General features: G+C 53.5%; 9 protein-coding genes across 9 annotated transcripts; 8 read left to right on the top strand and 1 right to left on the bottom strand.

Moving 5' to 3' along the window:
- Positions 1 to 32: 32 nt before the first annotated feature.
- Positions 33 to 1,089, top strand: BP01DRAFT_409964 (SDR family oxidoreductase; the record flags this gene model as incomplete). Its single annotated transcript, XM_025578866.1, has 1 exon — positions 33 to 1,089. Exon 1 carries the CDS (start codon positions 67 to 69, stop codon positions 1,087 to 1,089), a length of 1,023 nt encoding a protein of 340 aa, XP_025426442.1. The 5' UTR covers positions 33 to 66.
- Positions 1,090 to 2,828: 1,739 nt separating this feature from the next.
- Positions 2,829 to 3,245, top strand: BP01DRAFT_211423 (uncharacterized protein). The gene has a single exon (XM_025571084.1). The coding sequence runs from the start codon at positions 2,927 to 2,929 to the stop codon at positions 3,137 to 3,139; it is 213 nt and encodes a 70-aa protein (XP_025426443.1). The 5' UTR covers positions 2,829 to 2,926; the 3' UTR covers positions 3,140 to 3,245.
- A 16-nt stretch (positions 3,246 to 3,261) lies between these two features.
- BP01DRAFT_361246 (uncharacterized protein) lies at positions 3,262 to 4,741 on the top strand. Its single transcript, XM_025576105.1, has one exon. The coding sequence runs from the start codon at positions 3,501 to 3,503 to the stop codon at positions 4,401 to 4,403; it is 903 nt and encodes a 300-aa protein (XP_025426444.1). The 5' UTR covers positions 3,262 to 3,500; the 3' UTR covers positions 4,404 to 4,741.
- Positions 4,742 to 6,028: 1,287 nt separating this feature from the next.
- BP01DRAFT_361248 (Zn(II)2Cys6 transcription factor) lies at positions 6,029 to 8,650 on the top strand. Its single transcript, XM_025576106.1, has 6 exons — positions 6,029 to 6,278; positions 6,346 to 6,487; positions 6,557 to 6,633; positions 6,692 to 7,095; positions 7,155 to 8,074; positions 8,132 to 8,650. Exons 1-6 carry the CDS (start codon positions 6,220 to 6,222, stop codon positions 8,450 to 8,452), a joined length of 1,923 nt encoding a protein of 640 aa, XP_025426445.1. The 5' UTR covers positions 6,029 to 6,219; the 3' UTR covers positions 8,453 to 8,650.
- Positions 8,651 to 8,702: 52 nt separating this feature from the next.
- Positions 8,703 to 9,415, top strand: BP01DRAFT_211459 (uncharacterized protein). The gene has a single exon (XM_025571085.1). It carries the CDS (start codon positions 8,784 to 8,786, stop codon positions 9,279 to 9,281), a length of 498 nt encoding a protein of 165 aa, XP_025426446.1. The 5' UTR covers positions 8,703 to 8,783; the 3' UTR covers positions 9,282 to 9,415.
- Positions 9,416 to 10,103: 688 nt separating this feature from the next.
- Positions 10,104 to 12,045, top strand: BP01DRAFT_427074 (acyl-CoA dehydrogenase family protein; the record flags this gene model as incomplete). Its single annotated transcript, XM_025579830.1, has 6 exons — positions 10,104 to 10,565; positions 10,628 to 10,943; positions 11,028 to 11,258; positions 11,314 to 11,403; positions 11,483 to 11,956; positions 12,020 to 12,045. Exons 1-6 carry the CDS (start codon positions 10,389 to 10,391, stop codon positions 12,043 to 12,045), a joined length of 1,314 nt encoding a protein of 437 aa, XP_025426447.1. The 5' UTR covers positions 10,104 to 10,388.
- Positions 12,046 to 12,285: 240 nt separating this feature from the next.
- BP01DRAFT_377830 (uncharacterized protein) lies at positions 12,286 to 17,306 on the bottom strand (the record flags this gene model as incomplete). The annotated part of the gene is made up of 8 exons (XM_025577020.1): positions 12,286 to 12,434; positions 12,468 to 14,464; positions 14,528 to 14,730; positions 15,347 to 15,394; positions 15,467 to 15,926; positions 16,230 to 16,424; positions 16,482 to 16,855; positions 17,265 to 17,306. The coding sequence occupies 8 exons, from the start codon at positions 17,304 to 17,306 to the stop codon at positions 12,286 to 12,288; spliced, it is 3,468 nt and encodes a 1,155-aa protein (XP_025426448.1).
- A 483-nt stretch (positions 17,307 to 17,789) lies between these two features.
- BP01DRAFT_351325 (acetyl-CoA synthetase-like protein) lies at positions 17,790 to 19,805 on the top strand (the record flags this gene model as incomplete). Its single annotated transcript, XM_025573832.1, has 5 exons — positions 17,790 to 18,141; positions 18,204 to 18,476; positions 18,539 to 18,578; positions 18,669 to 19,378; positions 19,468 to 19,805. 5 exons carry the CDS (start codon positions 17,790 to 17,792, stop codon positions 19,803 to 19,805), a joined length of 1,713 nt encoding a protein of 570 aa, XP_025426449.1.
- Positions 19,806 to 21,028: 1,223 nt separating this feature from the next.
- On the top strand, positions 21,029 to 22,976 carry BP01DRAFT_351327 (aldolase; the record flags this gene model as incomplete). Its single annotated transcript, XM_025573833.1, has 2 exons — positions 21,029 to 21,465; positions 21,554 to 22,976. The coding sequence occupies 2 exons, from the start codon at positions 21,029 to 21,031 to the stop codon at positions 22,974 to 22,976; spliced, it is 1,860 nt and encodes a 619-aa protein (XP_025426450.1).
- Between the last annotated feature and the right edge of the window lie 786 nt (positions 22,977 to 23,762).

Below are 23,762 nucleotides of genomic sequence, written 5' to 3' on the forward strand. Positions count from 1 at the left end.
CCTGTGTCCTCCGCAAGAACAACCTACAGCTACAAATTCCTACTTGACAAGCAAACCTGCACCACAATGCCAGAGACACTCCTCGTCACCGGCGCCTCAGGATTCGTCGCCTCGCACATCATCCAGCGATTCCTGGAGGCAGGCTACAACATTCGCGGCACTGTTCGCTCCGCTTCGACAGCCGAGACAGTCAAATCCCGCTATCCTCCCGACCAAGCCAACCGGCTCTCATTCACCATCGTTCCGGACATTGCTGCTCCGGGTGCCTTTGACTCTGCTGTGAAAGATGTATGCGGTGTTATCCACACCGCCAGCCCGTTTGCTCTCACCGTCGCCGACAACGAGAAAGACCTCCTTCAGCCCGCGATCCAGGGTACGCTCAACGTCCTCGACTCCATCGCCGCTCACGGAACCGCCGTCCGGCGCGTGGTGGTCACCTCCTCCTTCGCCGCCATCCTAGACCTCAGTCAGGGCCTCCGCCCGGGCTACCGCTACACCGAGGCCGACTGGAACCCCTGCACCTACGAGGAAGCCAAGACCACCACCGACGCGAGCGTCGCGTACTGCGCCTCCAAAGCCCTCGCCGAGCGGAAGCTCTGGGAATGGGTCGAGAGCGCCGCACCGCCCCCCACCTTCAGCGTCACGACCATCTGCCCGCCGTGGATCTTCGGTCCCGCGCTGGGAAACCCACAGCATAAGGGGAACAACCGACTCAACGAGTCAACAGAGACGATCTGGAACCTGGTGAATGGCTCGCGCACCGAAGTCCCCGATCATGACTTCTTGGCCTTCGCCAACGTGAAGGATGTGGCGGAGGCGCATTACCAGGCATATACGCGGGCGGAAGCCGGGGGAGAGCGCTTTCTTGTCGCCGGAGGTCGGTTCTTGTATCAGGAGGCGTGCGGGATTCTGCGAGAGAAGTTTCCGCAGCTCGGGGACAAGGTGCCGTATCGGGCTAATGCTGGGTCCGTGGAGACGTATATCGCGGATGGAAGTAAGGCGGAAAGGGTCCTGGGGTTGCAGTATCGGAGCTTGGAGGAGACTTTGGTGGAGACGGTTGAGGATCTTTTGAAGCGATTTGCTACTTGATGCTGGTCACTGCCAATGAATAGGGACTAATCCGATCAGGGCTTCTCCGGCCTGCCCGTGGCATTATCTGCTTGTATTTCAACTTCAACAAATTCACCCTGGGCTAATTGCCAGAGTGTATCTACGTTACCGTCAGCAGACTGAACAGTTTCTTAGTCCAGCAACTTGGTAGCTTGGGTTTAAGACAATGTTACACTGGCCTAACAAGTCTAGTAGGACACTATTCTCAGAGGTTACAGGCCCCTGTAGCTACAAAGGTCGAGGTATATGATTGACCTGTCTAGTGGTGCCGGGATTCATCTCATAGCTTTATACGCATCGTGCCATTGAGTCATACGAGCATTATTCCAAACCGTATGATCCAGACTCACTAAACTGCCTTTCAGGATTCATCGAGGTGCATCTACACATACGCACCTCAAACACGATACGCCTGAGCCTCATTTGAGCCTCCTCGTAGAGATACCATCCTTTGCGCATCCGTGGCGCATTAGTAATACGGCGCCACTGTCAGCCCTGTGTTCTTCTCGCCAAGCCCCAAGGGAACGAGTCAGAGAGATGAGGGACCATTAAAAGTATGCTTGCAGTAAGCTCTTTGTGAAGCACAATGTGTGGGTGATTGCAGCTCATTCTTGACATGAAAGGGAGATATTATGGCCAGTTCAAAGCCGAAAATTACCAAACATGCTGGCAACAGATCTATCGCACATACTCAACTCAGAATCTCAGTCAAGATGATTAGATACATGCGATCACTTCTCACATTGATAGTAATAGTCAAGCTAGCAGCAGGCCAAGCTGTGACGCAAGCAGAGACGCAGTCAAAAGTATGGAACTCCAGTTTCGCTCTCGCCTCGGAGCAAGTCAAGCAAGCCAACCACAAGCGATCTGGAGCGCATTGTTAACACCATCACTGAGTTCGACCAGTCTCAGCTTGCCAATGGCGGAGCACACCAGGACGACTTCTACAACATTCAAGGTCTGTCCCAGGATCAGTGGCCCACAGAGCCCAGCCAAACGATCAAGCTGCAGAAGTTCACGGATCCTTCACCATTCTCTATCCCGGCCAAGACCGCCCTGTCTCGCATCATCTACAGCACCACCAACGCGAACGGCACCTTGATTCCTGCCTCTGCGTACATCCTCTGGCCGTTTCATCCACGAGCCTTCCACCGTCAGAACAGCAGCACCACCAACGCATCATCCGCCCCGGTAGTGCTATGGACCCACGGAACCTCGGGCTGGTACGCTCTATTGAGCGCTGCGGAAACGGGGTTCCTGCGACCGGATTGGAATGAGTCGTGGTACGCGGATGCTTTGTCCAACCTGGCAAACCCGGGAAGGCTGCCGTTTAAAGGACCCCTGCTCATCATTCAGGGCATGGCGGATGAGACGGTCAATATCAATCTGACCAGAAGCAGGGTGCAGGAGACATGCAGGCGCTATCCCGGGGACCTTGAGCTGCTGGCCGTCGCGGACGGTGGTCATTTCTTTTCTGTCAATGCGGCGAAGCGTTCCTGGATGCGGTGGATTGAGGATCAGTTTGGAGGTAGGTCAATGGCTAAGCATGGCTGTTTGGAGTCCCAGCTGGATAGTTTGCTGCCAGCGGAGTCCTACCAGCAGGCTGAGAACTCGTTCTAGATGTGGGCGGGGGAGGATAAGTGGGCTTATGAGGTGCCGACCGCGCTTTGAATTCGTGACTGGGGGATAGGAAGAGGTGATATGGAGACTATAGGTTGCAAGGCAGCGGAGTGGCCTCAAATCTAGCATCTCCATCCTGTACTGTCAAGCTATCCGGCATGTGGCTTAGATCTGGGGTGGCTCAGACGATCCGCAAATGTGGCTGGTCGCATTCCGGGGTAGATTTGCTTACGTGATGACATCAATGACTTCTCGCCACCCTGTGCCTAGAACTGTCTATCGCGAAACGTTTGTGGGGCCCAATCTCAGATTAATGTCTTTGTTTTGGTGTCAAGCTATCTTGCTAGCAAGTTATATTGCTATACAGCTCTGTCCAACGTTATCAGCTTCGATGTCTCCGTACCCGTAGCTACTGTATATTGGAGTGGAGCGAACCAGCGGAGTGGGCGGTCGGAAAGCGATAATGAAATGGATGGCCGGGCGCATACCTATCCATTTGACGGACGAAAGGCGGCTCAGAGCATTGAATTGCAAGTGGCTCAGTAGTAATCTTAAAGGATGTATGCATGACTAGATTGGGTTAGACCCTCCCACATCACACGTGCTGGCTGAATACGAGGTGTCCTGCTGACACTTCACGTCTTTTTCTTTCGCCCACCTCTGGACATCATCTGCTCGCAATCCTAGTTCTGCAGACTCTGCATAACGGCTATACCATTCAGTATACACATCTCCCTGCCGCATCTAGCCCGTGAAGAGAATCTGCCACAATGTTGAGAAAAAAGGAAGCATACACCAACACCATCCCCCTCCCGCCCACCATCTCCCAGCAGCTAGCCATTACCATCCTGCACAGCCACGGCGAAATCATTACCCTGAACCCGTTCGTCCTCTCCTACCACGCGATCCGGGCCCCCCGCAACGCTGTTGCCGATGAGTACTACTCGTCCTGGTACGAGATCTTCGAGCGGGTGCGCTTCGTGCCCAGCACGATCAGCTTCAAGGGCTGCTTCCAGGACGAGCCGTGGGGTCTGCGAACGCACATCTACGCTCCGATGGGGGTCGACCTGCGCAGCACATACCGAATCATCAATGGGGACCAGCGAGTCGGCGACGACAAGCCCCTGGCCGACCCGGGGGGCTTGTATCTGCGCGAGGAGGTCGACCTGGAATGCAACCTGACCCTGATGGCACTGGTGCGCAGTCAGCTGCGCGCCAGCTCCAAGGTGCTGGTCGATCGCCTGATCAAGAAAGCCGAGCTCTTGGATGCGGGCGTCTTGCAGGCGACCGTGGGCGTGGACGGGAAACTGCGGACCTACAATCCCGCCGATCGCACCGCCAGCAATCTGAGGGCCTCCCCGGTCCCATCCCCGGTCCAGCAGCAGCGATGGTCGTATCAATCGATGCCCCACTCGCCGTCGAACGAGTATGCGCAGTTCGTGCCCGGGCCCCCGGGCTCCCTACCGGACCCACAACACGCCGCTCGGAGGGAGGGAGTGCCACTGCATCCGCCGCGGTTTTCGGCCGAGCTGCCGGTCCATGCTGCTTCCCCTGCGGGTGCGTGGCGTGGGAGTGACAGTAAACATCCGCTTGGAGGCACTAGTTCTCCGCGCCCGTATCAGGAGTATCTCGCCGAACTACCCGCAGAGAACGATAGAGTATCACCAAGATGAGAGAAGCAGGGAACCACATATAAGTCTGGACCGAAATAGTGTTCGCACGCCTGGTGATTTGCACCATCATATGGTCTCAACCCTGTAGGAGAATGATTGGAACTTGTCTATTATCCGTGCCTATGCTCGTGGTGTCCATTGCGGGTCGGATGGCGGACCTCATCAAGGCCGGCGACAACGCGCACCCATGAATCCGAGTCCCGCTCTCAGCACACGAGAAAATATTCAAAGCGCCGCCTAGAGTAGATCAGTAGGGTTGGCGACTAGCCCTCTGAGAAAGTTGGGACTCAGCCTGCACGGTGCTTCTGATTTTGTGAAAAAGGGTGTCTCAAGTCAGACGGAGGTTGTGACGGTGATCATGCTTGCTTGCTTGATTCAGGCGAGCGATGGTGTGCAGGTCACATGACTGCAACCGGGGTGGTTTTCGTCCGTATTTTACCCCGCATTTTGCCCCTCTTCTGGATTGTCGTCTTGTATATACGCAGTATGCTTCCCAAATCCAGACCATATTCCGCATCGTAGCTACCAGTAATTGCCATGGTGATCGGCTACTGTTACGCAAAATGAGCAATCCGTCCTTGACTTGTATTACTAGTATTCTTTTGAGTATATAATCTGATGCTATCTAAATAATCTTCAAGAGTGCTTATTTTAATGTCAAACGCGGCAGCGTAGGTAGTCTTTATAGAGAACTTTCTACTCTTCAAGGTCTTGGCAGTGAGATCTAAATATTCACTTTCTATCGGCCATATTGATATAAGCAAAGTGAACTGCGAAACAGGGCGTTTTGGGCGAGTTCTGCGACTTCAAAAAGTTGAAAGTTGAGGGTGCAAGACGCGGCGCGCGGCTGCCGGCTCGGTGTCGCGCCGCTTCGGTGTCCGATTCGTCCGTCGCTGGTCCCCGGCCCAAACAAGTCCCGGACATTCCGCTGCCCCACGCTTGTGCCACTTCTCCTCCGCTCACACCAGGCTTTTCTCAATGGTAACAAAATCTTCCTCCCAATCTTCGATGCTGGGAATCTTACGCATTTAGTTACTACCTACTTCCTGAATTGTATACATTAGAACACACACTCCAGGAATATGAAAATCGACTGTAAATAATAGTGGTTAGGATGGCAGTAGAACTGGTTTGACAACATCTAATCACTTTTGACGCTAGAAACTTAGCAACCTCGAAGCCAGGTTGACGAAAGGAACCAGTCCAAAAGAGTTGGAAGTTTGGCCATCTGCACTCGCTTTTTAGACCATGTACAAGCTTATAAAACATAAAATACAGACCAGTCAGTGTCTCAGACAGTCAAAACAACGAGGCATCTGGCTAGTAGGAGGAGCGCAGCAGGATCTACGGGCATGGCAGGGCAGTAAAAGTAATCCTCCCTATTCTCTCCTCGTCTGAACACATTCAAAGACTAACTCTAGTTTGTGGGGTTGGCAGAGAAACCCCCGGTGGCAAGATTCAGTCATACTTGTCTGGTATGGTAATGGTATATATTGCCTAGATAAATTACAAGGCCACCCCATGACCCAATCAAGACTAGGGGGTCACATGCCTAGGCTTCAACAGTTGACTATTTGTAAAGCGCCGTCCAGTTGTGAAAGGATCGACATTTCCCCGCAGCGCAAGCCGGGGTGTAAAGGAGGGCTCCACCCGCCCATCCATCGCTTCTTCCTTCTTCCCTTCTGTGCGTTGCAACTTCCACTTATCTGTCCGTCGTGTGCCAACACCCCAAAATTTGTCACCATCATCTCTGAATCATATCCGGTTATTGAATATTATCGGTCTAGCGTATGTGTCCCTATCTCACCATCTCCTCATGGACCCCTTGCAAAGGGGCAATCTCAAGCGCATTCGGCAAGCGTGCGCAAATTGCCGGTAGGTCACCCAGCAATATGGGATGGCTGGAGTTTCGCTGAGCAATTGGACTTTTGTGTCTATGTAGGCGTAGGAAAACTAGATGCTCGGGCGAGCGTCCGATCTGTTTCCACTGTCGCCGGAATAAGCACTCCTGCATCTATGAGCCCTACTCCGTCACCGTCAACGACAACCCTCCTAATACCTCAACCGCGTCAACCTCTGAGAATGTACGATTGCAGTTCCATTGACGTGTTTCCCCTTAAGATTGTGACACAATTGATTTGATTATCTCGTAGACCCAACTATTGCAGCGCATCTCGTTGATCGAGTCACGCTTGGCGGAGTTAAGTGGGCACACCGCACAACAACCCCGGTATGTTTTCATTCCCAGCTTGGGTTACTTATTCGGCTATGCTGATCGATCGCGAAAGATCATCCATAGATTCTGAACTTCCCACGCAGCCGATGCCGTTGATACAGCCTGCTGTCATCGGTCTTCACCCCCTTGTCACCCCCTCGCCATCTGTCCTGGACTCCATCATCGACACCTATTTTCTTCATGTGCACAACCAGCCCTACAGTAATTTCCAGGAGACCGGCTTCCGACAGGAACTACAGAATGGGACTTTGCCTCGATGCTTGATACAAGCCGTGCTGGCCTCCGCCGTCCGCTTCACCACCCACGAGTTCTACGCAGGCAGGGTGCTGGAGACATCAGAGGTCTATGCTCGGGAGGCGTGGCTGTCCGTCCTGACAGATCACTTGACAGTAGAAGATAATGTCGGAGTGCATGTCGTGCGAACTGTGAATATGCTGGCAGTCATCGATTATACAGGTAGGTTAGCGTGAGCGACCGTGGGAGGGTCGGTTGGTCTGAGCTAACAGAAATCCTAGCGGGGCGCGTCAATTCCGGGTGGTTGAAAATCGGTCTGGCAGCGCGCATCTCACAAGGACTTGGCTTGATGAGCGAGCCTGATGCTTGCCTACCTGCTGCGGAGCAGGAGGACCGTCGACGAGCGTTCTGGTCCGTCTACCTCCTCGACAAACTCATTTCGAGTGGACGTTCGCGCCCGATTGTCATTCTCGACCAAGACTGCCACGTCCAGCTTCCGTGCGACGAGAACGCTATCCGACGGGGCGAGAAGAAGAAGACATACACCCTGCATCAGCTCCTCAACTGGAACACCGAGATCGCCGAAAGCCCCAGCCCTTTTGCTCTGGTCATTCTTCTGGCGTCCATCTTCGGACGCTGCACGCGATACGTGTATGCCAACCGGCAGACGGACGAGATTCCGCCTTGGGACACCAAGTCCGAATACACCGCGATCAGTTCTTCCTTGCTGCTATTTGAATCCTATGCGAAATCGGGAATTGTGTCAGTGATTGATACGCTAAGGGAAAGTGCTGAAGCGACGGGGACCCCGAACCATCAAGAAATGGGGCACCAGATTTTCGCGCACACCCTGTTTCATTTGTGCCACTGTTTGTTGAATCATCCTTTTGTTCTTAGCCTTTGCCTCCAGCCCTTTGGCTCCAAGGTTCCGCATAGCTTCGTCACCCGCGCCCTGCAAAATGGACTCGACCATGCCACGCAGCTTGTGGCTCTTCTCCGGGATGTGTTCGAGGCGGGCGGACTCGTCGAGTCCTCGTTCTATGCCTACTGCCTAGCGATCGCGGGAGGGGTTCTGTCGATCGCGTCACAGGAGGAGCATCAGAGTCTTTCTTGTCGGCCTTCGGAAATGTTGGAGCGTTTCCAGGATGCTGTTGATATGCTCGATCGGTTAGCCCAAGTCTGGACCCATGCCGCTTACATGGTATGTCAATTATACCCACTATAAGGTAATCACCACTAACCACTTTGATGGAATTAGTCCATCCGCCTGCGTGATTTCCACGCCCAGCGCCACGACTTAAGTAGCGTTCTCGACCCAACCACCCCACCGAGCGATCTGGATCCCATGTCCGACGAGACCCTGTGGTCCATGCTCGAATATTCGACCCTGGGCAGCAATCCGCGCAAGACATCGAGTGCGTCCGGCTCGGATGTCCCCAGTATCCCCTTGTCTACATTCTGGGATCTGGGGTCGAATATGCCGATCTCGCCATCATCTCCGAGTTTAGGCCTGAGCCACGCGGATATGTTTCGGGGTCTATCGCCGGCTCTACGACTGAATGAAGTGAACTTCCTGTGAATTATAGGATGCCGAGGACAGAACTCATTTGCTGAGGAATTCTCGATGCATCGGATTGCTCTCAATCCGGCCGGACCGGGTGGCTTTTCCGGGCCGCTTGGGTCCTTGTACCACCATTTCTGCTAGGGATAAGGAGGACCATATGCCAAATTTCTTGGGTTCCCGTTTTTTTTTTACCTTTCTTTGTTTCTTTCGTTGTCTTTTTTTTTTCTTTTTCTTTTTTTTTTTTTTTTTTTTTTTTTTTTTTTTTTTTTTTTTTTTTCTTTTTGTTCTTCCCCGGATGAAGGGGTAGAACACTTTTCAAAATGACAACCAAGAACCAACTCTCACCATGGGAGGCCATGGCCTCAGGCACCACAGACGGCATCTTAGCGAATGTGATTGTGTGTCCACTGGACAAGTGAGTATCAATGCTCTCTTTTCCCGTCCCCGAATTCATCGCGTTCTAATTACCCCAGAGACTATTTTTAAATATCTTCTAGCATCAATCAAAACAAAACTACAAGTCCAAGTCCAACACCGCCAAAGAACCACTCGAAGCGAGGAAAAGGGCGAACCGAACGGTCCACCCCTCTCCCCACCAAGCTATGACTCTTTTATCTCAGCCGTAACCCACATTATCCAGAAAGAGGGGCTCCCCGGCCTCTACCGTGGCTTGAGCAGCTCCATCCTCAACACCGCCTTCATGAACTTCGCCTACTTTTACTGGTCGACCCATGCGCGGACTGCATACCAGAGGTTCTTCCGGGGATTTCATAACCCCGGGGAGACCAATATTGTGACGGAACTGCTTCTCAGAGCGATAGGGAGCGCAATGGCGCAACGGTGAACAAATCCCATTGCCGTCATTGTGACCAGACAATAGACCCGCCGCGCGAGCGACGATGCCAAGTCGATGGTCGCGGAGCTGCGCGAGATTGTTTGCATCGAGGACGGCTGGACGGGACTGTGGCGCGGGTGAGAGCAGTGGATGCATTTTGTATGTTCATTCTTCTCCGTGTGCTACGATGATTAGTTGCTAAGGGAGGGTAGTGCTTGGGGCGTTGTCAAAAGTTGCTGCAACCGTTGTCACGCACCCTTTGATTGTCGCGAAGACGATGCTGCTGTCTAAGACGCCCAAGGTTGCACAAGGGGCTGGGGCCGCAGATTGTCAAGGGGTTTTTGATGCAGGGATTGATGATGATGATGCTCAAGGAACGGCGGGCTCACTTGCAGTGTGCTTGGCTATGCCGAATAAATATACTGATGTGATTGTAGGGTGGATTTACTTCTCGGGCTTGTTTTGCTGTCGTTTGGGAAGCGGTGTCTGCGGGCGTCATTTGAGACATGAGGTGTAATGCTATGAATGATATATGGTTCACTTGTACCCTGTGTGCTGAATATAGTACAATTGTAGATGACCTATCGTGTAGATATACCTAGCGTCGTGCCTCAATAAGTCCGTACAACTCCCAGTCCTCAACCCCAGACTTCATGCTAATTGCGGGGAAATGGGCCAGCCTCGGAACCAGCACGGGATCGGACCGAGCAGCGGACCGATATTCGACCGGGCAGCCAATTAGGCTTATCGGACCGAGACGGTATTCCCACTTGTAAGTGAGCATCTACTCGCATTACCCAAGGACGACAGACTGATTGAGCCCCCAGAACCTGACCATCCCCCAGCATATACAATTTCCATTCCCTCAATCCATCCTACAAAGGCCACGGTGACCCACCTAAACGACAAAACGTACCACCCGTATCCGGCCCGCACCCGACTACCACTTCCTGCCGAAAGCGCACCCATAAGTATAATCAAAGTATACAAACGCACCCAGTCCAACCTCTCGACAGATTCCCATATAGTACCTCCCTCCCCTTGCCTCATTCCCGCAAGAACGCCAAACCCACCTGAACTAGTGAATCGCTTCCAAAACCCAACTACGAGCACAAAATGTCCCTAGCAGGCACTCCCTTCGCCGACCCCCTCTGGCTCACCCGCCCCCTCACCAACAGTCCCTACTACACCCCCTCCCACCACCGCCTTCAGCGCGAAGTCCGGGACTATGTAGACACGCACATCGCCCCGTTCTGCGACGAATGGGAAGCGCAAGGCTTCGTCCCGCCCGAGGTGCGTCCCTATCCATCCATCCATCCATCCATCCGAACTACAACACTAAATCCAAAGAACAGGCCCAACAATATCACGCGAAAAAGGGCTACACCGCTGCGGGAATCTATCCCCTCGCCACTGCCCACATTCAGCAATCCAACCAACGCCTCCCTGCCGACATTCCCGCCTCCCAATGGGACGCCTTCCATGACTTGATCGTAATCGACGAGCTGGCGCGCTGCGGATACCTCGGCGTAGTGTGGGCGCTTGGGTGCGGAAACGCGATCGGGGCGCCACCCGTCGTGCAGTTCGGGAATGCCGAGCAGAAAGAACGGTTCCTGGGACCGCTGGTACGTGGGGAGGTGCGGTTTTGTCTCGGGGTTACGGAGCCGGATGGTATGTTTCCCCCCCTGCCTTTCTCTATCTGGTAATTCGGGGAGTGGGGATGCTGACTTTTGCGGGATGGGATGTATACAACAGCGGGTTCAGATGTCGCGGGAATCACCACGACGGCGGAGCGGCGTGGCGACGTGTATGTGGTGAATGGAGCGAAGAAGTGGATCACGAATGGGATTTTCGCGGATTATTGTACGGCAGCGGTGCGGACCGGGGGCCCGGGGATTGCGGGCATTTCGGCGTTAGTCATTCCGTTGAAGGGGACGCCGGGGGTGACATGTCGAAAGATACGCAATTCGGGGGTGGAGGCTAGTGGTATGTTTTCTTTGCGACTAGAGTGGCTAAGAAAGGGGAGATTGACTTTTAACAGGTTCCACGTATATCGAGTTCGATCAGGTTGAGGTCCCCGTGGCAAATCTGCTCGGGGAGGAGAATAAGGGTTTTCCTATCATTATGAATAGTGAGTTATCTCCTTTTTCTCTCTCTCTCTCTCTCTCTCGTTGGCATAAGTGAAGGGCAGTTAACTGATGGGATAATAGACTTCAATCATGAACGGTTGTGGTTGGCTTGTACTTCGCTGCGCATGGCACGGGTCTGTGCGGAGGATGCGTACAAGCATGCGATCACGCGGGAGACCTTTGGGAAGAAGCTCATTGAAAATCAGGTTATTCGCGCCAAGTTCAGTGCGATGGGTCGGAGTCTGGATTCGGCCTATGCCTGGATGGAGCAGTTGGTCTACATGGCGGATACGGCGCGCAAGGAAGGCCGTGACCTGGCCATGGGAGGATTGTTTGCGAATCTGAAGGTATTGGCGGGTAGAACCTTGGAGATGGTCAATCGAGAGGCACAGCAGGTGATGGGAGGCTTGGGGTACTCGAAGAATGGTCGGGGATCGCGGATTGAGCAGATCAGTAGGGATGTTCGAGTCATGGTGGTCGGCGGTGGCAGTGAGGAGATTCTGTCCGATTTGGCGATTAACCAGGAGATCAAGGCTCTAGCCAGGATGGGACAGAGTAAGTTATAATTCATATAGTTCGTCACTTAGTGTAACTATATCATGCGCTGCTGCTGGTCAGCGAGTCTTGTGTCACTTCAGGATTGAGTTCTCCATGGTGCAGCTCCGTTGAATAGGCCCTTGAACGACAATCTTAGAGATACATAATGCTCCAATCGCGTCTCTCCTCTGCTGGTGTCGTTTCGTCCTGACAGATTGTTTCTTTACATCTTACCCTATGAAGGTTCAAAAGGCCGCTAGGAGATCACAAATACTTGAAATGCGCACCAAGAATATGTATCTATCATATCTCAACACCAAACCAGCTATAAACATACATACAAAAAATTATACAACCGAACAAAGGACCTTTCCCTCCTCCACCGCATCTCCCTTCCGCCACTCCGTCTGGAAAGCCCCGTCCACCGCCACGGAGATGCTCAACTCCATCTTCATACTCTCAATCACCATGACTACCTGCCCCGCCTTCACTGGATCTCCATTCTTGTTTTCGATCGATAAAATCTTACACGGCATCGGCGCAGTGACCGTACGCTTCCCCGCCTCTTCGGCTGTTGCATCCCTCCTTTGACTCTCCGCAAACGAGAGCAGGCTGTCCCGCTGAAATTCCATGTATGTCCCAAGTGATGGGAAGTGGCAGTAGATTCTTTGAGAACGGTCGACCATTCCGGTGGCTGTTCCAGGGGAAGGAACAGCGACGTGGGCAACAATTCTGCGCCCATCAATGGATACTTCGATGGTGAAGGTGGTGGATGGACTTGATGGGTCTGAAGAGTTCTCGATGGGTCGCCAGGAGTCTACCGAAATGGCTTTCGATGGGACAGCTTTGGTGGATCCGTTACGGAGAGTGTTGCTGAGGGTATTGTATTGGGCTGTGGCGGAGCTGGATCCCTTCTGGGCTGGCGTAGGGACGAGTCGCGCATGTTGCAGGCTGGGGGACTGCCCTGCTGCCGGTGGATCCCAGACACAGATGCTCGAGGTCTCGGCCTGAGGACCGGTGATGGTCGTGATCACGTCACAGTGGATGTTGACTGGATCGCAGTGCTGATTGCGGAACTGCCTGCGGATGTGCTGGAATGGCCGCGCACGAGTATTTGCCGACGCGGCCAAACTTCGAATCACCAGGCTAGGGATAAAGGGGAGACACTCCTGCAGCGGCACCTCGGGAAACTGCAGCAACTGCTCCAAATTCGCTGCAATAAATGCAGTCGTATACGTCGGCTTCCGGAACTCGGGACTCAGCAGACAGCGCTGCAGGAAGAGCTGATTCGTCTTGACCCCAACACAGCCCGTCTGGGCCAGCACGCGACTCATCTTCTCAATCGCCAGCGCGCGCGTCGGCGCCCAGACAACGATCTTAGCGATCATCGAATCGAAGTAAATGGAAACCTCGGCCCCGGTCTGGATCGCCGTCTCATAGCGCACATCCCGTCCCGGGCCCAAAACCCCGTCCGCCGGCCGCCACAGCTGAATCCTCCCATGCTCCGGAAAGAAGTTGTTCTTCGGGTCTTCGGCACAAAGACGACACTCAATCGCATGGCCTTGCGCTGGAGTGGTCAGTTTGCCTCCCTCCAACCCCGGCAAATCCTTTAACTTGCCCCCGGCCGCGACATATACCTGCAACGCCACCAAATCCCACCCCATCACCTCCTCCGTGATCGGATGCTCCACCTGCAACCGAGCATTTACCTCGAGAAAGTAAAACCGGCGCGTCTGCACATCCACCACAAACTCGACCGTTCCCGCCCCGGCATACTCGATCAGCGTCCCGATCCTGACCGCGGTATCACACATCTCCCGCCGCATCTCATCCGTCAGAAACCCACACGGCGTCTCCTCCACGACCTTCTGATGCCGTCTCTGCACCGAACAATCGCGCTCTCCAAACGCAATGACCGTCCCATCCTGGTCTCCAAAGATCTGGATCTCCACATGCTTGGCGGCCGCGATGTATTTCTCGAGAATACAGTCACTTTGCCCGAATGCCCGCTCCGCTTCGGATTGCGCTCTCCTCAACTCCGATTCGAACTGGGAGGGCTCCTGGACAATCCGCATCCCCTTTCCTCCGCCGCCGGCCGAGGCTTTCACGATCACGGGGAATCCAATCTCCGTGGCGGCGCTGATCAGGTCAGCCGGGGTCTGGCTCGTGCCGACGAAGCCGGGGATTAGGGGGACCGAGGGTGCGTGCGTGCGAAGGTAGCTCTTGGCGGCGCGTTTGTCCCCGAGCGAGGTGAGAGCGGTGGTGCTTGGGCCGAGGAAGATGAGGCCGGCGTCGCGCACGGCGGTCGCGAAGGCTGCGTTCTCGCTGAGGTAGCCGTAGCCTGGGTGGATGGCATCGGACTGGGTTGCGAGGGCGGTGCGGATGAGGAGGGGGATGTTGAGGAAGGGGTTACTTGGGGTGTTGTTGCTTGGTTCTTGTGGTCCGGGGGATTCGTCGGTACTGGAATTCAGGGAGCCCAGGCAGATGGCTGTGTCTGCTTCACGGATGTGACGGGATGTGGAGTCTCTGGTTTTGGAAGATAATCAGGTTGTGCCCGAGAGGGGGGATTGATGGTGGGACTGGGCTTACTCTGTAACGTAGACGGCCACGGTGCTGATATTGAGTTTTCGACAGGTCTGTATGATGCGTACGGCAATTTCTCCGCGGTTGGCAATTAGGAGGCGTTGGATGATGGGGCGGCCAGTGGTCGGGTCAACGGGGGGCGAGGCCACGTAGAGTGGGGGTCGCGAGGGGGAGGCATGTTGCGCGAATGGGCTTTGGGAGACGATCATCTTATTGCTGCAAACCGTTGTTTGTTCAAGAGTTTGCAGATGGTTTATCATGAGGTAGGGAGGAGGTTAAGGTGAGAGGAAGAAGGTGGTTTACATTCCAGATAAGGGATTCCAGGCAGCGTTCCGTGTTCCGCTCGCTCGAGGTTATCCGAATGGATAAGTTAGGGTTGGCTGAACGTCTGTCTGGCTTTGCTTTCCCCGCATCGGACCGCTTGTCCGCTGCCCGCCGGTGTGGATCAAGTCGGTCCGTTGGTCACATTGGGGCACAGAAGTCCTGCAGTCTAGTGAATGAATAGCCGTTTCATCAATCCATCAATCTAAGACGGTAGTAGAATTATTCCTGGTACATTCTAGTTCTATGTCAATACTATCAATTCAAAGGGTCGGTTAGCAGCATGAAAAAGTAGCCTTTGTACAGACCCAATTCCAATCACTCTGTTCTTCTGGGCAACATATACCTAGTAATGCCAATATTACATGTACCGTAGAGAGCTCCACCAGGACATAACTGACTCGTTTCACTATATTATTTCTGTGGACAAACCAAATTGTAGATACTATAACGAGAGAGAGGTGCTCCCTCACGCTTAATCAAGTGTCCCTCACCTGCGCACACCTTGGAATAGACTGCAAAACTAACAAGTCGAGTGAACGACAGACTCTTCTCCCCCATACAACTTTAGATCCTCGCCAACAATCGATGGCCCCCCGCCCCTTTAATCCCAGCGCCCCTTACAACCTCCAAACACATCCCCACCACATCTCTTGTATCCCGGGGATCAATCACCCCATCGTCCACCAACGCCCCACTCGTCGCATAACAGTCCGCATCGGCTTGCACGCCCGCCCGGAACCGCTCCACCCGCGCCCGCAACTCCTCGGGCTCCAGCACCTTCCCTGTGGATGCTGCACTGCTCCGCTGCACGCTCTCCATCACGCCGGCCAGCTGCTCCGGCCCCATCACGCTGCACCGGCCACTAGGCCAGGTGAACAGGAACCGGGGTCCGTAGGCCCGGCCGCACATGGCGTAGTTTCCGGCCCCGTAGGAGGCGCCCAGGATGATGGAGATGTGCGGGACGGTCGAGGTGGAGACGGCGGCCACTAGTTGCGCGCCGGTGCGAATGATGCCGGCGTGCTCGGCTTTGGCACCGACCATGAAGCCAGTTACGTTGTGTAAGAAGAGCAGGGGGTGGTTTCTGTTGAATATCCAAGTTTGTTAGTGGGGGGGGTTTATGTTCGGGGCCGGGTGAGGCTTACTGTTGGTTGCACATGCGGATGAATTGCGCGCCTTTCGCGGCTTCGGTTGGGTTTATGACTGGGTGCTGGTTGGCGATGATGCCAACTTGGATCCCTGGTTTGGTCGCCGGGTTAGTGCTGCTTCTCCGCTGGGGAATGCTGGGGGGGGGGGGGGGGGGAACGTGAGGGAAAGGCTGTGTTTACCGTAGAAGTGCGCCCAGCCGGTGATCATATTGCGTCCGTATTCCGGCTTGAATTCCGACAGTCGCGAGTCGTCGGTCAACCGCAGTAGGACCTCGCGCATGTCAAAAGGCTTTCGAATATCGGGGTTCACCAGGCTCAGGAGGTCGTCGACAGGGTATCTGGGGGGTAGGGGCTCGATGGTGTCGATGACCCCCTTGGGTGATGGGATGTGCAGGGTCGCTACCCACTCGCGGGCTTTGCGGATGGCTTCCAGCCTGCCAATGGTGGATTAACTCATTTTGCTCGATGGCGAGGGGAAACATCGCACATACTCATCTGTCGCAATCTGATCTGCAAGCCCAGTCGTCGTGGCATGTACCCTCGCCCCGCCCAACGCCTCCGCTTCGATTATCTCCCCAGTGGCCATTTTCACCAGCGGCGGCCCCGCCAGAAACGCCTGCCCTTGGTTCTCGACAAAGATGGTGTAATCGGAGAGCGCGGGGTGATAGGCGCCCCCGGCCGTCGAGGAGCCAAAGACGATCGCGCAGGAGGGTTTGCCATGCTGGGTACGCACGGCGAGATCCCGAAATAGCTGACCTCCTTTATGGAAGACTCGGAATTGTTGCGGGAGGAAGACACCAGCCTGGGATGATGCAATCAGTTTGGTACTTGCTGCGAGAAAGGTGATGGGGTGGTACCGATTGTACTAGGGAAATGAGTGGCAAATCGTTCTGGAAGGCTATTTCCAAAATTCGGTTCGTTTTGAGCACTGAACGAGATGGTTAGTGTGTTTCTCAGGCTTGACTACTTTGGGGACAAACCTGTCATCTCGTTCCAGGCCCCGCCGCTCTGGGTTGGGATATGTGACATGAGCATACATGGTCGGCCGCTATAGAGTAAGTATAAAGACTGATAGGAATAGCGAACCTAGAAAGCGTACCTAACATTCCCAATCCCCGCGATCAAATTCGCGCATGGCGTTGAATCGGGGTTCCTATAGCCGGCGAAGGCACCGATCTCTAGAAAGGGCGAGTCCTGGTCCAATAAGAGGGAAATACGATCCCGGGCTGCTCGGTTGTCAGCTTAGGTGGACGGTAAGAATGAGTTATACCTACGGAGTAATTGCCCCCGTTTTTGATGTCGTGCCAGAGACACATCCTTGCCCTCAATCGAGACTTGTTCTAGGGCCTCCTCAAATTGGTCTAGAACAGTTTTCCATGTTTCCTGGTTGGCTCGATAGCGCGGATGGTTGAGGTTAATCTTGGATTGAAGAGGTGGGAAGGAGGATTGAGTTGCCATAATGATATCCAGAGAAAACGTTGATTTTTTCTTTGTCAAAGTAAGAGCAGTCTTAGTGAATTGGACAAAATGGCGGGGGGGAAATGAAATACTAGAGATGGCCATGCTGTGTGGGGAATGATTGCCTTTCGGACCGATGCCTTTGGTTGATCCCGCTCGCAGGTCCGCAGCCCGTCATGTCAGTGCAGCAGCGGAGTGCGGGGATCGTGGACAGGGGATTTGAATAATGCGATTTAGTTATATTTATATCGCCCTTGGATAGAGGATTCTTCTCGATAGGCAATTTCTCTTACTTTCCCACTTCAGCTGTTCCCCTCATAGAGATACCCACGCACACAACGATGACTCCCCCTCTCGCTATAGTCCACGGCCCGACCGAGCCTGCCCTCTGGCACAAGACGCTGAGCGAGCTCATCGACGAGCAAGCAGCTCAGTACGGCTCTAAGGAGGCGGTAGTTGTGCCGTGGCAGTCTGTCCGGCTCAGCTACAGTCAACTGGCGGACAGAAGCCGTGTGCTCGGCCAGGCCATGCTCAATATGGGGTTGCGTCCAGGTGACTGCGTGGGCATCATGGCGGGCAACTGTTACCAATACATCGAAGTCTTTCTCGGCGGTGGTCGCATTGGGTGTCCCGTGGTGGTCTTGAACAATACTTATACCCCGGGGGAATTGACCAGAGCTGTTCACCAGAGCTGTACGGCTTCTTGCTCCTCCCCCGATCTCGCCCAGTGCCAGCTAGGGTTAACATCCTACCAGCATGCAAACTAGTCTTCATCAGCTCGGCCATCAGCAGCAGAAGCCTATCAGACCACATCCACGCTCTTCGAGGCAAAGAATCACTGAATTCAGAGCTTCCCGAGCTCCGTCGGATTGTGCTGATCGGAGACGGCATCTCCAGCAGCCAAACGGGCATCGACCTTCAGCCCTACGATGTCTTTACTAGCACTGCCCATCCCAACCCCGCCGAACAAGCTGCCATCGCGCGCACCATCTCCCCCGAGGACGTCCTCAACCTCCAATTCACCTCCGGTAATCCTCAATAATGATTTTCTCCCATCGCACAAGTCCGTTTCCACTCACAGATATCAAAGGAACCACCGGCTCCCCTAAAGCTGCCATGTTAACGCACACGTAACCCGCCCCTCTCTAAAACACTCCCCTCTCCCCCCTCCAACACATCGCTCTCTGGATATAAACTAATCCTTTTGGAAACGAATGAAGAAACCTCATAAACGACGCCCGCTTCGTCGGCCAACGTTTAGCCCTCACGCCGAAGGATAAAGTCCTTACCCCACCTCCCCTATTCCACTGCTTTGGTCTAGTCCTTGGCTTTTTGTCCTCATTTATCCACGGCAGCACTATAATTCTTCCGTCCGCCAGCTTCTCTGCTCCTAGATGTGTGGAGGCACTCCTTGCCGAACACGCAACGGTGATCCTCGGCGTGCCAACCATGTTCCTCGCCTTCTTGGAGGTACTCGCCAAAACCGGTACTACCCCATCATCCCTACGAGTCGCGCTCGGCGCCGGCTCTCCCGTCTCCCCGACGCTTGTAAGCCGTCTCCAGACGGAGATGGGGATCCCGAATGTGCTGATCGCGTACGGGATGACGGAGACGAGTCCGGTGACGTTTATGACGTGTCTGAGCGATGATGCTGAGAAAGGGCTCAATACCGTCGGGCGAGTGTTGCCGCATATCTCGGCGAAGGTGGTGGATCACACCGGTGCCGTGGTTGCACGGGGGGTGCGGGGGGAATTGTGTACAGCGGGATTTGCGGTGCAGAAGGGATACTGGCAGAACGCCCAGAAGACAGCAGAGGTGATGCGGAGGGATGAGCAGGGGGTGCTGTGGATGTGGACGGGGGATGAGGTGGTGATGGATGCGGACGGGTTTGTGGCTGTTACCGGACGGATCAAGGATTTGATTATTCGGGGTACGTATGCTTCTCTTCTTGGTTTGGGTTGTTGTGAATTTGCTTTCTTTAATGAGTACTGCTGATCACCAGAGACACCAAACATATAGGAGGAGAGAATATCTTCCCCCGTGAGATCGAGGAGCGGTTGACGACGCATCCTTCCATCAGTGAGGCCAGTGTGGTCGGGATCAAGGATGAGCGGTATGGGGAAGTGGTTGGGGCGTTTCTGAAGGGCCGTGCGAAAGTCAGTCACGATGAACTCCGACACTATGTGAGTCAGACGCTGGGGCGGCATAAGGCGCCCCAGCATATCTTCTGGATCGGCGATGCTGGCGTCGGCGCGGATTTCCCCAAGACCGGCAGTGGGAAACATCAGAAACATATCCTGCGTGAGTTGGGGAATCGCTTGGTGCGAACGAGGGAGGGAAACCGGGCGAGGTTGTAGATGTCGAAGAAATACAATATACTAGGACAATAGTCGTCACTCACATGTTCAGTGTGAGAGAAGCAGTCAGTCGGAGGTCCGAATAAGAAAGTAGAATGAATCCTTTTTTTTATTGACAAAGTAGAAAAAAAAAAAAAAAAAAACAAAAATCATTCCTATTCCTCCTTGCAGTGGGCTACTCGTGCCAATTTGCAATAACCCTCCTTCTGCCGGCAATAAAATGATCACATGGAACTGGCAGGGTTCGAACCGTCAACCACCTAGATTAGGCTTAGCTTGCCTACGGCCAATCAGATTACTCTAATTGTAAGAAAACAGACCTATTGTATATAAATTATAAGCTCTTATTGATTAGTACTAGGATTCAGCTTCATAGACAGAGCTCTAAGCTGTCTATATATTATACTATATTATTATTTTAGTATAAGATCCTAACTACTAGACTTTAATTATGTCACGGTGCAACCCCAGAGGACCTACCCGCCCTGTTCGACCTAACCGACCTGATCAACCTGCTTAACCCTTCCTACCCCTTGACCGCCCTGCACGTGATCCACAACCCCCTTAACCTCCTTCCCGCTCCTGATTCTGCTTGTAGCTCTTTGAGCTACGTCTTGTCTATGAACCTGAGGATAGCTTGACTGAGTAGCTAGAAGATAGAATCCAGAAGACTTATATTGAGAGATCTCCAGCCAGAACTGCTAGTCCTACCACCTCGCCTGTGATTAAGCCAGCGAACCATCCCGCACCTTGACAAATTATATACTTCTCTAAATTCCAGCTAAAGTAGTTCTATATAGTAAGATAGACTATAGTAATTATTACTTAGACTTACAGTTACTACAGCTAGAATAAGTAGTCCTCACAGTTCCTACTACATATATATAAGCAAGTAAGACAGTCCTTATGGTGCTAATAAGTAAATAAGCAAGCAAGGTTAAGAAAGCGGTATACTAGGCGGTCAGGACCTCAAGCAGCGGTGGGAGTCATTGCAAATTGGCACGAGTAGCTTGCCGTATTGCATCACCCCAAACAGCATCGGTCCGCCAGTCCGTGGGGTAGAGAACACCCGGCGGTCCGAGAGACAACCAGTTCCCCACATACTTTACCACCGCCAGTCTATAGCTAGGGTAGATATATGTAGGAAATAATGCAGCACAAACTCTAGCGGACTGGAAGTTGTTATTGCCTGAAATCTATAGACTGAACTCAAAGACAAAAACATGCCCTCGCCAACAGTCCGTATTGTGGAAGTTGGCCCGCGCGACGGCCTCCAAAACATCCCCACGCAGATTCCCACCGCAACCAAGCTCGACTTAATCCACCGGCTTCACCAAACCGGTCTAAAGACGATCGAGCTGACCTCGATCGTCTCCCCACGCCACATTCCCCAGCTCGCTGACTGCAAGGATCTCCTTCAACACCCCTCTATCCGGGCATTAGGCCACGACAACAACCCTGACCTTCGGCTCCCGGTACTAGTCCCCAATCTCAAGGGTTTAGAAATCGCACAATCCCTCCAAGTAAGAGAGATCGCTGTTTTCGTCAGCGCGACGGAAGGGTTCAGCCGGGCCAATATCAATTGTTCGGTGGAGGTTGGACTTGCGAGGGCGCGGGAGGTGGTCGGGCGGGCAGTAAAGGATGGGTTGGTTGTACGAGGGTATGGTTCTTGGATCCTTGGAATCCTCACTGAATCCCCCCTTTTTCGCTATGGAACTTATACTCAATTCAGGCTGATAAGGTTCCAGATACGTCTCCTGCATCTTCTCCGATCCCTACGACGGACCCACCTCACCCGACGCGGTGCTCCGCTGCGTGCAAGCCCTCCTTCAAGCGGGATGCTACGAAGTTAGCCTCGGCGACACCCTAGGCGTCGGGACCCCCGCGAAAGTCCGCCGTCTCCTGGACTATCTCACGAACTCCGGTGGTATTCCCATTGGTGCCTTGGCCGGCCACTTCCACGATACCTACGGCCAGGCGGTGGCCAACGTCTGGGAGGCGTATACCTGTGGTGTACGCGTCTTTGATAGCAGTGTCGCGGGGCTGGGTGGGTGTCCGTTCGCGCCCGGAGCCAAGGGCAACGTCGCCACTGAGGACGTGGTTTATATGTTCCAAGAGGCTGGGATCGAGACAGGGGTCGATCTGGCCCGGTTAGTCGAGACGGGGTTCTGGATCGCGAAGCAGCTCCCCGCTGGAGAGCATGGGAGTCGGGCTGGAGCTGCGCTGGCGGCTAAGACTGCTGCGGAGTCGTCGCCGGCAGCCTCTCGGCAGTCGTCGAAGGCACAGCAGGCGCAGGGACAGGGACAGGCGCTGTCACCGGCTTTGCAATGGGCTTTGATTGTTGACGCCGAGGGGATGCGGCTGTTTCGCTGCGGGGTTAATTTGAAGGTCGTGCTGAATCGTCCACAGAATGGAAATGCGTTGACCGCTGCGATGATTGCGGAGTTGCGGTCGGTGATAGATTCTGCGAGTTCGGATCCAGCGGTGTCAAGGGTTATCATTACGGGTACTGAGAGGTTCTTCTGTACGGGGATGGACTTGGGGAAAGGGAGTACTTCGGTGGCGCAGGGGGTGGAGAGCAGCGAGGCGCAATTTACAAGGCTGACGGAGCTGTTCGAGGTAATTGATCAGTGTCCGAAGGTGACTATCGCTTGTTTGAATGGGCCGGCGTTTGGCGGCGGGGTTGGACTAGCGTTTGCCTGTGATATTCGTCTCTGCACCAAGGCTGCTACTGTCACGCTGAGCGAGGGAAAGCTGGGTCTTTGTCCCGCAACCATCTCGAAGTATATTATCCGGGAATGGGGGGTGGCGTTTTCGCGTGAGGCAATGCTCTCTGCTCGTCCGGTCAAGCCTCAGCAGCTGTATTCGCTGGGCCTCGTCGCTGAGGTCGCGGAGAATCAAGAAGCCCTAGACAAGCAGCTAGATACCTTGTTGATACGCCTGCGCCGGGTCTCTCCCAATGCATCTCGCATGTCGAAGGATTTGGTCAATCTCGCCTGGAAGCACGCGGGCAAAGACGAACAGGCATCGGGAATCAAGGCACTCTTCCAGGAGATGATGCGATCCGATGGCGATGGCGCCCATGGAGTGCGTGAGTTCCAGTCCGGTCGGCCGGTAGATTGGGACGCTTACAGTCAGAAGACCAAGAGAACTCCCAAGGCCAGATTGTGAGGTGCAATTGCTTGTCTCATTTCTGTTTTTATCACGATGTCCCCGTTGAATGTGATGTGACAGCGGACACAGTACTGATAATGCATAGTCTGAGTCCCCGATCCATCCTGTACTCCTATCCTGACGCGGGGAGGGGGACTTCGGGCATCACATACCTGCATGACTGTAAATGAAATGATTTCCCTTCGCAGTTATCTGCGAAAGTTGGAAGGGCTGGTTTAGCCCTTACAACGAGATATAGTAGATAGATCTTAGTATGAAGAACAGTTAAGATAGTTAATTATCTGATTTTTGACTATACTGTAGTTAGGTATAAAAATTCCCTTAACTTGACCATAACCTGGCGGTCAGGTATAAAATTTCCAATTAACCTGACCTGACTTGGCCGTTAGCGACTCTAGTCAAAGCAGCATATTTAAACCCTTTATCCAGTAGTAAAATAGGCTATTCAGTATCTGCGGTGGTCAGCACTATTCTTGGCTTGAATCCTAAGATAATCACATCAGTCTTAGAATAGAAGCTAGCTGAAGCTCGGAGAAAAAGATATTATAGACTACTAGCTTTTCTATAAATAAGAAATAGTCATTAACAACAAAGTAGATCAACCTATAATCCAAAAGATCTCATTAGCGAAAATAATGTTAGCATGATAAGTAAATTAAAGTATATCTATCCATTAATCCACTTTGTGCTTCGAAAATTCTCTGATATGAATAATCTTTGAGGAATTCTTACTTTTTCTTAGCAATAAGAGTAGAACCAGATATTTCGTAGATGAAGTATTCT

The sequence above is a fragment of the Aspergillus saccharolyticus genome, assembly GCF_003184585.1.
Source record: "Aspergillus saccharolyticus JOP 1030-1 unplaced genomic scaffold BP01scaffold_68, whole genome shotgun sequence".
NCBI lineage: Eukaryota > Fungi > Ascomycota > Eurotiomycetes > Eurotiales > Aspergillaceae > Aspergillus > Aspergillus saccharolyticus.

Coding starts and splice junctions, on each gene's coding strand:
- BP01DRAFT_361246 (XM_025576105.1), top strand. CDS start 3,501: ATGTTGAGAAAAAAGGAAGCATACACCAACACCATCCCCCTCCCGCCC.
- BP01DRAFT_361248 (XM_025576106.1), top strand. CDS start 6,220: ATGGACCCCTTGCAAAGGGGCAATCTCAAGCGCATTCGGCAAGCGTGC. Junction 6,279..6,345: donor CAAGCGTGCGCAAATTGCCG/GTAGGTCACCCA, acceptor GTGTCTATGTAG/GCGTAGGAAAACTAGATGCT. Junction 8,075..8,131: donor GGACCCATGCCGCTTACATG/GTATGTCAATTA, acceptor TGATGGAATTAG/TCCATCCGCCTGCGTGATTT.
- BP01DRAFT_211423 (XM_025571084.1), top strand. CDS start 2,927: ATGTGGCTGGTCGCATTCCGGGGTAGATTTGCTTACGTGATGACATCA.
- BP01DRAFT_211459 (XM_025571085.1), top strand. CDS start 8,784: ATGGGAGGCCATGGCCTCAGGCACCACAGACGGCATCTTAGCGAATGT.